Raw genomic sequence first — 15,081 nt, 5'->3', positions numbered from 1 at the left:
AGTAACTGATTCAATGTAAACAGTATGCTAAAACAGAAGGCATAGTAGGATCCAGGAAGCATGGTGGTATCAAGGTTGTGTTATTCTAGACCAGAACTGACTTCGGCAAGCATCTCAGAACTTCACATATATTTGGCCCAGATGATTCAGGAGTCAATGCAACAGAGTTTTTAGAAAACAATGAAAACTAAAGGCAGCAAATATTCATATCTTTCCTAATTTTAACTAACATAACAACTGGTCTATATAAATTTTACTCCTGACAATCTATTTACCCTAAGCTCTACATAAGATTTTATATCAATCAGTACTACCTTGGACCAGTTGAGTCTTTTCATGGTAACCTCAGGTCTGAATTCTTTTTTAGGCTTCATTCCAAATGGCAAAGTACATGAAGGTGGAGACCATTGTGCTCCCAGCAGGCCTGGGAGAGGTGGTGGTGGAGGGTGACTACCACCAGCCAGAGAAACTCCCAAGCCATTCAAAAGTGGTGGAGGAGGAGGGGGAGGCGGTGGTGGTGGAATTGCTCCATTAGAAGACAGCGGTGGAGGAGGTGGTGGTGGTGGAATTTGATGTGGTCCTGCAACTTCCAGTGGAACAACAGATGCATCTCCACATGATGATGGAAGAAAACCAGGTGGTAAGGAGCCATACTGATAAAGAAAATATTTATAATCAGCTTCACATTTTTATCAACAGAATGTCATAACAATTATAGTTTACAGATTAAATCCAGCAAGCCAGGTGTAAGTTAGTGCCATTTTTCCTTCCACAGGACCACCAAATATGAATTATAAGGAGGCAAATTTGCTTTTTATTTTCTAATTTGAATTCTCAACAAATATTTTCTAATATTGTAAACAACATTGTTTCCAATATTTTCTATAGAATTGAAAGCACAAAGTAATGATGAAAAAAATTACTTCAAGAAAATGCAGCTGTCTCACACATTGACTTCTTACTCTGTATTGGGAGGACACCTATACTTCATCAAGATAGGCTTTTAGTACTTCAGTAATTCTGAAAAAATATATTTATTTCCACTATTGGGAGAATTTCTTTCATAGGCCTTCAAACATTAATAAAAAGGTAACTGACAAAGATGACAAAGGAACTAATGAGAAATATTTATCTACTGGTGAAAGTATTAATCAACATTTCAACTAATAAATACAAGCTGAAACAATCTTTTTTTTTTATTAAATGAAGGGAAATGCAGCATACAAAAGACAATATTTTTAAAAGGAAATAGCAATAAATACAAATGAATACATGCACAGCAGTATTATTGGTTTAAATTTCTGAGCAGACACTGGCAAAACAGACACTTAACAATTCAGCTCTACTAATGAAAGAAATACATGAACAAATATCAAATACAACAAAAAAGGACCAAAATCAGGAGAAAAACAGTCGTAGAAGCTGGAAGTAGCCATGCTAAGTAGCAACTGATGCCATATGGAAACCAAAGACTCCTCTTAAGATGGGTTTTAGAGTACTAAGTTGTAGTAATCAATTGCTTGATAGTTACAAATCATTCCAAGTTTTGCAATAACAGTGGGATAAATGACAGTATGACAATTATTAAACATAATTGTATGTTATGATTGCTGTCTGCATATGAAAAAAATTATATTTAATACAGTGAACAAAAGAAAAAATGAGAGAAAACTTACTTCACTCAAAAAGTTTTAAAAGTATGCTTTCAAGATACTTTATCACCTTCCTACTTGTATGTCTTCTTGATGCTGTCTTTCTTTAGTTATTTTTAGACTGTGCTTCTTATTCCAGGAAGTAAGACACACAAAAAAATAAAATCACTTGGTCACTCAGTCTCCTTACACAGTTTTTAGAGCTGAAGCAGTTAAAAGTTAACTCAAGTACTACTCTCAAAAAACCTGCACTTCTCGTCTCCATCCCATTTTAAAATATCTATGTTTGAAAATTGAAAAATTATCAGGAAAAATTCTTATCCAGCCACAGGTTATTTCTTTCACTGCTGGATATCCATAGTATGGCTTCAGGAAAGCAAACTGTGTAATGAATAATTTCCTGCAGAGGGATAAAGATCATAGTGACGAATGCTAATCTAAAAGTGTAACACTTATTACCCTATGTGGTTAATTACTTCAGAAATATATGACACTGAAAGCAAACCCAAATGAAACATAAGAAACTAGTTTAATTAACAGAGCTGAGGCACAAAAAGGATCATTTGGGAACTCAAAGAGCTAATTACTGCTACACCACAATACTTAGTGCAAAACAGAAATAAAGGAAACAATCAATAATAATCAATAACAAAGATTCTTTGGGGAAAATAAAAAAAACAAAAAACAAAAAATGCCTCAACTACACTATCACAATCTGCAAAAGATGCAAAATTAAGCCCCTTCCAAAAACAACACTTCATACACTCATTTAAAATCTTATACCTGTGACTTAAAAGCTTGCAACTCCGCTTCAAGTTCACTGATTCTTTCTTCTTTTTTTTGCAGTAGGGCCTGAGTTTCCTGATGAACTATAAAATCTTTCTCAAACTAAGAAAAAAAGAAAGTTATTAATAACTAGTCAGTTCTGTATAATTTATTTAGATTCCAACATGTCTTTTTGTATTTATTAAAGCTCACATGTTAACAACAGTAAGGATACACAACTTTATCTACTATTCTAACTTCCACGTATCTAATAAGTGGATGTACCATCTCTGTTACCACTACAAGTCTTCACTATATGAAATGGCGAAGTATTATTGCATTTAAACTACAAGCAAAGAAGCTTAAAAATTTTATATATAGTAACACAGTCCACAGATACAAATGGGTCAACTCTTACTCTCACATTTTGTCTTGAAGAAACTGATAACAGTTCAAATCAAGTATTCAGCTGATTTTTGAGAGACTCATACTTGAAACCTTAAACTAAATAGTAAAAATATTCTTAATCTTTTCTTAAGCATTTTTCTCTGGTTCCCAGTCCACAAGAAATATCCAAATTCCCACATACACACAGAACTAATACTAAACTTAAAAATAGTAACTTTAAGTTAAAAGTATGCCATGTTCAGTTACACCATCCATGAAGCTATTAAGTAATACCCAGTGTCCATCTTAAGATCACATAACTTGAAAATTACTTACTTTTCTGGAAAGTTCAGAAGCCCTCTCTTCACATTCTTCTAATCTTGCTTTATCTACACAAATATCTTGAAAAATAAAAAAACGCACATATATGGGCAACACAAGATTCTTAAATGTACAAGTTTAACTTGGTTTTTATAACATATAAAGAACTACAACACTGTAATCATTTCTAAATATAGTACTTACCTATTAAGTGGCTGAAATCTATATCTAATCTTTTACGATACGTGAAATCTGGGTCTGTTCCACTTCGATGTAATACTATCTGGGATACACACTCTTCAATTAATTTGAAATACTGCGGACTAAAGACAAAGATGAGTTCTTTTACAGTGTATTTACCTTTAAATGTGTACTTAAAATCTTGTCTGTGACACATTAAGGTCAAAAGGCCTGGGCTGACTTACTTCCATAGAAGTGTAGATGCAAGCCCTAATCATAAGCTCTGCATCTCTCCCCTTACAGAAATACAAGAAGAAAGGACTCCCTCCTGCTTCCTCCCAGTAAAGAGAAGACTCTTCCTTCAGATTGACCCCTTCTGGTTTTGTGAATTTTCAACTATGGATTCATTGCAGCCTTGTTTCAGTAAAAAGAGTGAAACCACCTGGTTCTAAATTGCTGGGGTGTATGACAGCTGTGCCACTCACCCAGAACATGAAAAAGTTGAATTCACAGCTTCCAGGTTGAAGAGGTCTAGCACTGGTGTACCCATGTCAGGCAATCAATCTTAACCTTTAAGGGTACATCTATGCTAGACACTGCCTGAAACACAAGGTTGTGTAGAATGCTATGCAGAAAACAGATGGCTTTCCTTCTCCATATGCTTCACATCTGGTTTCTCCAGAGTTTCCTCAAAAACTACATGAGCAGATTTTAGAAAGTATCTGGCAGCTTTAAATATCTAAGAGTTTCTTATTTCCCTGTAATTTTTCTGATGAATTTTCCAAGAGATGCTAATATGTTCACACTGACCTATAATGTATACTGAGAATACTCAATTCCCAACCAAAAGTTACTCTAAATTAAGCACATGTTCAGATTTCTGTATAAAGTGCACTTCTGTGCACACTTTGCTTTGATCTTTGACTCAAAACCACCAGAAAATTATAATGCGACTACCGTGATTTATAGCCAATCAAGAGACCTGACCTAATCCCTTATACTTGCAGTCAACAAGGTTCAGATATCAACAAAAATAGTTTTCTACATTTATATATTAAATTGTATCCTAAGCAGAAGAAACAAGAACATATAGATGGCAATCTTATCCAGAGCTATGGATACTATGGAACATAAATTCACATAAGAATAGTGAGGAACTACAATCTGCACAGAAAAAGATGAAGCTGCATTTATCATTACATTTACAGAAGAAATCTTCTATTATTGGACTGAATGGCAAAAAAATCCATAATTAACATTTAGCATAGTATTAAACATACCGTATAAAATAATCATTCCTTATCAACAAAAGATGTTGGAGAATAGAAAGAAAATATCCTTCAGCACTAGTGTCCTTAACTGTATTCCATACCATGTTGTAAACATCATTTACTTCAGTAAAAGTGTTAAGGAGAGTAATAGCAAGGGGGGGAAAGAAAATCAGTCAAATATTGACTGATAACTTTTTGTAAACAGAAATTATACCAGAATGTCCTTTACATGCTCAATTTTGTTCATGTTTCTTTGCAGATATCAAAAGGATATTCTAGTTCAGATCTAATATCTTCTAAACGGTGAGAGAATTCGATCATGTCTTCTTCTTTATGCTCATTGAAGACTTTCAACTGAATATCTAATGCTTCATTCTTTATACATTTCAATTGCTGCAAAGAAGAAATAGTAGGAAGGCTTGCAAAATTAACATTTCCATGAGGTAAATATACCTTACCTTTTTAGTATCTTCCATAAGTCTATGTTATTTTAAAGTTTAAAATTACAAGAACATGAGTTAAATACTTAAAAGGTAAACATGGCTTCAGCCTGGCTTAACAAGTGTCTGCATAACAGTCTGTCACATGTTCTAAATCAGAATGCTAAAATGCTGAGGAATCAACAAAGTTCAGAGAGCACACTTCACCTTTTCATTCCTGTTTTAACAGTGATTCTCATATCTAACTGTTCATACCCAGAGTTAATAAAATGCCCCTGAGAACAATTTATTAGAACTTGGTCTCCCATTTTCCCTCTCAAGCTCAAATAGACCAGTAATTTAAATAGTAATGCAAAGAGAGACTAGAAGACTCTTACTGGCAATATCTCTTTCAATCCACTACGCATAAATTCATTTCTGATGTGAAGCCTAAAATCCAAGTCATCAGGAGATGTAACGAGAGCATTGATGAGCTGCATGCAAGCTACCTGTAACAGAGAAAATATTAAACTATTTTATTTCTTAGATTTCAATATGCATCACAGTCAAAAAGATATAACTACTAATTACATCATGTCAAACTAACAATCTACTGTAATCTTATAATTAAGATAAACTTAACAGCTACCTGAGCTATAAATACCATTCATAAAGATGAAAGTCTCTCACTCCATTGAATCATTTAATTTTATACAAACAGCAAGTTCCTTTTAGTAAATAAACTTCAGCATATAGCCAATACCTTGATAAGTATAATTCTCAACACATAAAAATCAATGTAAACACACATAAGGTCTGAAGTGATGTTTCCTTGCTATTGTTTTGTGGGGTTTTTTTCCTCACTGCAAGACAGTTTTTATATCTGATGCTAGCAAAGTGTGTAAAAGATTAACAAAAAGCATAAAAAATTAACAAAAATATTAATACAACAAATAACTTCTAAGGCTAGAAACTGCAAAACGATGAAATTCTGTTCCTGTTCTTTCTCCATATTCTTTACAATGAGATCAATTAGATCATCACCTAATAAGTAACAGTAAAAAAACCCCACACATTGGAATAGATACATACGGTGTGTTTTCTTTCAGAAAGATATTGGCACTACATTACCAACAATCAGCTTTAAATTAGATTAGTTAAACAGGAATATAGGTAATAGAACCACAACCTTGAAAATTCTGCCTTAAAAATGTTCCCTTGGGAAAGATCTTTCAGATTTGGGACTTCTTTAAAGTTATAAATAAGAAATAATCCTATTGTTCTTCTCTGAACAAACCACTTGGAAAGCTGCTAAATTCATAGCAACTGGGGGCTTTAAGTGTCACAGTGGCTTCTTCATCTCTGCAATGCCTGTCAGAAAAATTGTTATGACACTTCTCCTCCCTGGAATCTGTTATTTCCCTAATTTTATGCAATTTGATTCTACATGCATATCTACAGCATTTTAAAAAATCTAAAGGAAAATATGACTTAATTAACTTGCTCTTTATTTTTTTTCAAATCCTAGCAAAATCTTTGTGTTGCTCCTGGAGCCTGTTTCTGTATATGTACTATTTCTAAGAGTTACTCTTTATTACTACTGAAGCATCATCCTACATTAGGTAACAAAAAGGGGTGCTAACACCCAAAAAAGGAAACCACAAATACCAAAATATAAATAAGAAGAACATACTTAGACTTACCTACATCTAAACTGTACACAACAAACATTTAAACCCACCAAAAATGCTCAGTCCACTCATGAAAAGTGAACTGAATAAAACCAATCTTAACAGCACCCAATAAGAAATTAAGACTACTGTTCACAGCCAAGTATTTTTGGAAACTGAAAAAGCTCTTCATATTCAATATTTAACTGTCATGTCCTTTACATTCTGATTTAGAATACGTGTCCTTGTAACTGTTATTTTTGCTAGTAACAGGCTAACATGCTTCCAGACTCATCAGGCTTTATCGAGACTAGGCTCACCTGCCTGGAGCTTTGTTTTGGCTTATTTAGATGCATCAGGATTTGTCTAGTAACAGAACGACTATCACCCTACTAGTTTTAGATTTTGCTTAGCCTTGTACAACTTTGTGGCACAAAGTTTACTCTTTCATAACAAAGTTTCCTGTAACTAGCAGATAGCCATATGGCCCTAAGTAAAATGCAGCACAGAAAAGTAGAGACATGGGATGCCTTGTGTTAGCACTACTGACAGTAATTTGGTTAGACCAGTAAGACTTCATTTAGACTAACAACAAATTTTGCTTTGGTCTAGAAGGTGTATTCTCTAGGCCCTCAACCTGCACAAGTTGCAGGGTCACAATGTGGCAGAGAATGTGGATGCAACAAATAGCAGAAAACGCAGGCAACCAAAAGAGTTAAAATTCAGTGCAACAATACCTTACAGTATATATTCTCTTATTACCTAAATATAAGCTGTATTCTTTCTTCTTAAACCTTTTCACACTTGTTTTAGTATGGGTACACTTTACCAAACCATCCATTTTATCAGAATTTTTATTTTTCTTCAGCAGCCATAATGAACATTTTGACTTCATCTAATTTTGATCTTTTTTAGTTGAAACCTATTATACACCATCATCAATTTACCTATCTGGAGTGCTTTCATTCAACTCCATTTTCTTGACTGAATTACCTCTGCCATTCAAATCCAGTAATTCATCACACTGACAGATGCCATAAACGCCTGTACTACTGTCAACATCAGTGAGGCATTTCAATAACTGTAGACTCCATTGGACAACATTATCATACAGCCAATAATAAGGTACAGTACTGCAAGGTTACATTTACATTTCAAATAAAGTGAAGCTACATGTTGCTTGATTACAACAGAATTGGAACCTTTGTCATTGTTATCAGCAGTTTAAAACACAGTATATTCTCATGCAAACCTTTATGTGAATGGACTGCTAACCAAGGAATCAGCATCTATCACACTTGATTTAAATTCTCAATAAGGGAATAGGAGACTGAACAAAGTATGCTACTGTGAAAATCCTGATCAAGAGCAATCTAGTTTTATCTTTGAGACAGCAATGCAATTTAGTTGAAAGGATGTCTGCAGATGTAATTGCTGCCAAAAAAAAAAAAAGCATTTTCTTTTAATTTTCCAAATCAACAAGGTATACGTGCAGATTTGCTACTGAAATAGCACAGAGTGAAGATATGACAATGAAAAGAAGCACATCAGTAGAAAGTACTGCTGTTCCAGTAGTTTAGTCAAATTTGATCACATGAGAATTCAATTTCAGGTTATAAGCAGAATATACTTTTGATTTCCTGGAACAAACAAAGACAAAGACCTACTGTATTATGTTAACAAACTATTTCTATAGTAAAGACAAAGTAATAGTGAAAGTTCCAAAACAAAAGTCAACAAAAAGCATGGTGAGAAAAGTTTATCCATGACGAAGCAAACACAGATCTAAGCAAGGCATTGCATATATATCTACCTTTGAACAATTTGCTTTATGAAAACTTATGAAACCATAATTCAGTACTCAGCAGTTAACATATAATATTTAAACTATACGATTGCAATAATTTCAAATTATTCATTCACTTAGAAGTACAGTACAGCAAGATAGACCTGTCTAGTGAACCTAAAATCTGTAAGGAACAAAAACGTGTTAAATTCTATCAAAAGGAGGAAACAAGACTGTGAGTAGTTTAATAACACTGCAGTTTGGAAAGTTAGATTTTGGGGGAACATGTAAAAACCAAGAGGAAAAAAAAAAAAAAAAACAACTCAAGCTTGGTGAACAGCATTAGAGTGCCTTTTAAGAAAACGATGTTAACCAATAACCCAGGGAAGATTTAAGATCAAAGAAACTTTTTGCAATCCTAAACTCTGCAGTTGGAAAAACAATATATTAATATTATCCTATGCTTGACAGCAGTGAGTCAACATTAAAAAAGTAGCAAGCTTAGTTTAACTAGTATCTATGTAACAAACAGGAATAAACTTGGAGTTCTCAAGAGTTTGTCAGGACAACACAGTTCAAGCCTGAGATACCTGCATTTACATGCCTCTATGTAGACAGATACCTATATGTAGTTATAAGCATAGCGAAACTCCCATTCTTGTTAATCAGTACACTACTAGATTCTTCTTTAAAAGCTTTTTTTTTTTTTTTTTTTTTAAGATCAAAGTTCTAAAAGATCTACTTTACAACATATAGGAAGTGACCAGGGCACTCTAAGATCTATTGCCTTTACTGACTAGGGATCCAACTTATCAGCTTAAACATGAACACATATTGTAGAGAGTACCATTACGGCTGCTGCAACATGTCCCATCTGGGTTACAAATGCCAGTCATTTGTTCCTAATCTACAAAGTGTCATATTTTACTTCCATCTGTGTCTATTTGTTCAGTGAGAACATCTCAATCACAAAAAGGCCTCAGAAAAACAAAGTCTGTCATGAGTTTTGTTTTGTTGTTGTTGGTTTTTTTTGTTTTTAACTATGGAGGTACATGACTTTTGTTTAAAAATACCAGATTAGGATCTTATTACCTTAAAGTAGTGCTAAATCGGTTTAACAGCATGCTTAAAAATTCTGAAGAAACAGACTGGTATGTAGAATCATTAAATTACGAGAAAGTACTACTGACTTCAGATCTAACACTAATCAAACAACAAGTTTGATTCCTACTTTCAGAGTGCAGCTACTAATCAAAAAAAATCAGTAGAAACAATGGATATAGTAATTTCTTCCACAGAAAGAGACCTTCCATTCTCTAGTGATGCTAATAAAGGGTCACACCAAACAAAACAGGGTCCAAAGAGTTGAAAAAAAAAAAAAAAAAAAAAGGAAGAAAGGAAGCTACAGATGAGTAATTCTTTTCAAGTGATGGCCTCTATGTGCATTCATACTACACACAGTTCCAAGGAGTATCCACTCATAATGGCTCATGTTCGATGTTCCTAACTGAGGAAAAAACTGAAGAACAATTATCTCAAATGTAGCATCATTCCTTGACAAATCTCAAAGCACATAACACTTAAACAAAATGCCTGTGACACCTGAGTTGACAGCTCTATAAATGTCAACTCTTGGGACACAGAACAATCAGTCATTGCTTGCACTCCAGATGAGTGGGCCCTAATCGCATTCTTTTACACTCAGTTACCTTGGATAAGATTCTGTAAACAGACTGACAGCCTTTTTAATCTTCAGCCACAGACATAAGATAGGAAAGCTGTGTCCACATCAAAAAAGCTGTTTCATCTTCAATACAAGAAGAAGTACTACTGCTGAGGTAGCATGAAGTATAGTAATGATAGTTAAATCAGCTTCCTAGGCATGCACAAGTCATTGTGAGCAAACACGCTGGGGAAATGGTTTATATCTAAAAGCAATTCATTGAAAGTTGTAGATGATGTAGGTGGAGGTTCTTGTCAGTCTGCACTTGAGAAGATACATGAAGAAATGAAATTATTTTCGGCTTTAACTGCAAAAAGGCATATGATAATACACAGCTTTCTGGTGTACCTTCTAAAATTTTGTTGTGGTGCTGAGGAGTGAAATTTCTAAGTACTGTTTCAAGAAGGGCACCTCTAACCCAGACAGTAATTACATTTTGAGAGTATCCTTCTGTTTACAACAGGCATGCAGTGAAGGCATATAGAGACACACTCTTTTCTTCACGGACAAGCCAAAAGCAGCACCCTCTCTTCATGTGGTAGTCCAGTTAGACACTTCTTTTCCTTCTTCATCCCTAAAGAACTTCAACTAAGTACAATCCATCTCGTTAGTTTTCAGAGAGCTTTCAGGTCTGCAAATATATTCCATATGGAATGTTTTTAACACCCTGCTGTTACACGGTAGGGAATTCTACAATGCTTGACTTTGTTTATCTAAGAGATGGGCATATATTGATGGACACACACATATTTGGTAGTGAAGAATTTTTCATTGACGATGATACAGTTCACCTGGAAAGTAAAAATTTTGAATACTTTCCTCCATGAGAAACTAGACCAATGAGATCAGATATATTCTGCTATGTGAGAAGTTGCAGCTTCAAATTCCAGTCCTAACTGATGATGTCTATCCAGTCACAAGATGCATTTTCTAAGAATTCCACAGTCTGCACTTTAAATTTGCATTTTTCCCAGTTGACGATGAGGCAGGATATATTTCGTCCTTTTCTGCTGGAAAATGTCAGGTACATACCAGTAGCTTTGAACAGCTTTTTTCTTGCATAAACAAGACAATCAATACTATGTGGCAAGCACCTTCTTATAACTTGCTCATTTAAATAAGACAAACTGCAGTAAGATTTGCTACTTCACTTTTCTCACTCTTACTCCAAATATGCTTTTGTAGAAAGGGCTCTAAAGATGCGTATTTAAGTTAAATTCTGCTTTCCAGTATTAGACTGGCTGTAGATTTGGCTTTAGTACAGAAACTGTGTCAGTGTTCACCAATTATTTACTGTTACTGATGACAAACAATTCTTAGTAATGACTGAGATGTACCATCCAGATGCATGTACATTTACATGGATCTTAAACACTTATCAGCCTCTACATTTAGATAAGGCGAACTTTGCTCTAATTCATCCTGTTATATACTCAGTGATGGAAAGGATGTCATTGGCATAGAGCAACCAAGACTTGTTAAGTGACTCAGCTAACCAAAATATCACAGACTATACCATCTCACATTATTAGATGAAAAAGAAAGATGAAATTTTATTCCCTGACAATGAAAAGTAGTGTGAGGGTAATGCTATCGATGAATAGACAAGACCTTTTACTTTGTCACAAAAGCACTTCTAGGACAGGCATGAAACATCTGCAGGTTTCCACAGGGATGACCAATGCTCATTTTTCAGGAACTTAATTGGAAAAGGAGGAATTGCACCTTTGCTTCAACATTGAACCTGCTCTCAGTTCTAACTGGAAAAATTAAGAGGAGCTAGCATCTGCAACAAGAACTCCACAGAAAAGCAGCACTCTTCCACTAGTTAGCTTGCTTAGCGGACAGTGATGAAAGATAATTAGAAAGTAGAAGCATTCATTCGATTCTCCATGAAGAGAAAGAACTGCACAATACAAGACAAAATTTGTTGTTGCTGTTGTCTTAAAATATATTAAAATGGGTTGTGTCAGAAGATCTGTGACATGTGACATGAACAGCCAACATATTAGACTTTTTCAGTTGTTATCCTAAGTAGAGAAGATAACCAGATTACCCTGTGCACATTTTCTCAATCCTAAAATGTTAAACTATGTTTACTTTTAACAAATCCAGAAACTCAGTATTACTCCAGGCTATAGCTATAGTCTCAAACTAAGGTCAAACCCATATTGTCTTTAACAAAAAATATTAGGTACGCTTTCCATAGCTTTTGATTTTATAAAAGATAAAAGGGAAGATATAGTTAGGTTTCAACAAATGCAAAAAAGTAGATACATAGAGCTTTCGCTAAAAATAAAAAAATCATCATACGAAGGCCTTTTATACATGCAGCCTTCAAGTAGCAGAAATGTTAGGCAATTCAAAACTGTAAAGGTCAGTAGTTAGTGGCAAACTGAACTGCCACACAGCAAGCCTACATACATCAAGCTGGTAATCAAAGCAAGCATGCCAAGTAACTGACAACTGTAAACTTCAGTTTCATTAAAACACCGTCAAATTAACCACCAGGTCAATAGCATTGTTACAAAAGTTTACAGCTGATTCACATGAGCAACCTTGATTTTTCCAGTCTTAAAAAAGAAATCTAGCAACCATTTATGAAGTCTGAAAAAGATAAAGAGCCTTTTAGTGGAAATAACATGTTCAAATGGAAGTTTTAACTCAAAAAAAAAAAAAAAAAAAAAACCAAGAACTTTCAGTAGAAGTTTGTGTCTACACAAGATGCACCAAACGAAATAGCAAGATGTTACCCATTTTCAGGAACTTTATGGTAACACAATCAGTGAAGCCAAATTAATATATTTAAAGTATTGCAATTGCAACATTTAGAGTGAATTCTCAATTTTAATAATGCTCTTATCTTCTATTTAAGAGGATAGCAAAATATCAAACGGAGGTATAGCACAAACACAAGAAGGTGTACCTAGCAGAAAAGTACTTGTTTAATATCTGAGTAGTAGTCCCATGAAAATAAAAGCTGTTACTGCACAGTTAAAAACTCAGCTGAAGTTTTCTGCACTAATTGGGTTATGTAATCGGCAATTTTCGCTAATAGACAAGCATCGCTTTGAACAGTGAGTATGAAAGGACTCATAAGAAAGATTTAAGTGGTTAATCAGTCATGACCTTTTTTTCCCTGCATATGAATTGTCTCAACTGCCATTAATACTGCTATCTACCTTTGTCTTAAAGGGGCTTCTTTACCAGCAACTCTTCACAGGGGATTAAAATTTCTGAATCCCCAAAAAGAGCTACTATCTGTTCACCTTCAGCATGCTCTGCAAGACATAGTTCTAGAGAGGACCTTATATTTTTATTTAATTTTTAAAAAGGAGGAAAGGGGTGAAATGCTCATTTGGATACCCATCAGGGTTAAGTGAGAAGCACACAGGATTGATTTATTTTACTTATTGCTTCAAATAAAGTAAGCAGCTGCTCTTAAGGCAGTTTTCACATGCTTTCTTAACTCTAAAGCAAAGGGAATTATAGACAGCTTTTCTACTGGTACTAAAACTATACGGTTTTGGAAGCCTCATACTCATAACAAAATGTTAATTTCAGAACTCTGAATACCTGTAAGCTACTAAAGAATACGCAGAGAAGTATTGCCCTACATAGTATAAAAATTTAAACATTTTATGTAAGTGCAGTGATGGATGTGGAAGTTCTCAAAACCTTTTGCATTTTAGTAGGGCAAGTAGCATTTTTTCCCTTCTGAATCAAAATTAATTGATATTCATATTCATGCCAAAGAAAGAATAAAGCTGCTTAACCAATACAAAGAGACACTGAACTACCACTATTCAACACTAAAATTGATTTCTGTATTTGGACTTTATCATTCTTTGGTTATATTTAAAGTAACATTTTTTTAATATATATTATACAGATTTTTTCCTTATTGATTATACTAAAACAATAGAAATAAGCATAACAGAAAATCAAACTTTTCATATTTTTATTTCTCAGGTTGATCAAATAGGAACAAAACTACCAAGCAAGTAAATCAAGAAGGACTAAAAAAACACCATGAAAAAAAAAAAAAATGCCCTCGATGGAGTGAGACAAAGTTATATTGTCCTGAAACCCTGACATGCACAAGCTTGCATTCCTGGCTCAAATTCATACTGCCTAATATCAAGGATACTAAAATATGAGCCAAAGAAATCCTACTGAATAGGAACTTGTTAACTGAACATCATTCACTTTGAAATCTAAATGAAACAGAAACCCCAGTGAAGAAGAGAAATATATGAGACCATATATTTAGATTTAATACTGTAGAACTGCAATGATTCATACAAAAATACCTAAAGACCTACAAGAAATGTATGTCCAATCTGGAAAATACAGACTCAAAAGCCTTGGAAAAAAGGAAATACATTGTCTTACAGCCTACACTTTCCTTCTGCAGCCCCTTTGTAGTCACACTACAACTGTAGCTCAAAGCTTTTTCTTTCTCTCCTTGCCGATCTTAATTCTAGGCTGAGCTTTACACAAATCTCTCCAGACCCAAATTAAAAATTACTCTACAGTTCTCCTTTCCAGCTCCACTCCAGCCTTGCCAATACAAGGTCTCCTTTTTGATCCCTAATGACAATTACTGGGATTTTCAACACATTAAATACATATGCACACAGCGGAGAAAAAGAAAAAAAAAAAGACAAAAAAAAGAAGACAAATCTTTCTGCTCTGCCAGAACCAACACTATCTGTATGAAGACAATACCAAGCTGATCCACTTTTAAAAACAAAAAACAAATTAAATATAAGAACAAACAAAATATCCTACATTTCACCCCTTGCTGGGGGAGAGCCTACTTGGCCCTGAAGTTGACTGTTTAAGGTTCCTAAGCAACTTTGACTATCACTGTTGGTAAGAGTGCAATATGCGTTATAGTAATT

General features: G+C 34.2%; 1 protein-coding gene across 4 annotated transcripts in view; it reads right to left on the bottom strand.

Moving 5' to 3' along the window:
* DIAPH3 (diaphanous related formin 3) overlaps positions 1-15,081 on the bottom strand; it is a 217,587-nt gene that overhangs the window by 162,009 nt on the left and 40,497 nt on the right. For all 4 annotated transcript variants that reach the window (XM_065678158.1, XM_065678159.1, XM_065678161.1 and 1 more), the window contains 7 exons: positions 5,394-5,504; positions 4,851-4,969; positions 4,586-4,702; positions 3,330-3,448; positions 3,141-3,205; positions 2,436-2,540; positions 315-653 (listed from right to left, as the gene is read on the bottom strand). In XM_065678158.1, the coding sequence (XP_065534230.1) occupies positions 315-653; positions 2,436-2,540; positions 3,141-3,205; positions 3,330-3,448; positions 4,586-4,702; positions 4,851-4,969; positions 5,394-5,504 (975 nt within the window). The remainder of the gene's footprint in view (positions 1-314; positions 654-2,435; positions 2,541-3,140; positions 3,206-3,329; positions 3,449-4,585; positions 4,703-4,850; positions 4,970-5,393; positions 5,505-15,081) is intronic.

This window comes from Lathamus discolor, chromosome 4 (assembly GCF_037157495.1).
Source record: "Lathamus discolor isolate bLatDis1 chromosome 4, bLatDis1.hap1, whole genome shotgun sequence".
Classification (NCBI taxonomy): domain Eukaryota; kingdom Metazoa; phylum Chordata; class Aves; order Psittaciformes; family Psittacidae; genus Lathamus; species Lathamus discolor.
This window is presented reverse-complemented; position numbering and strand designations above follow the sequence as displayed.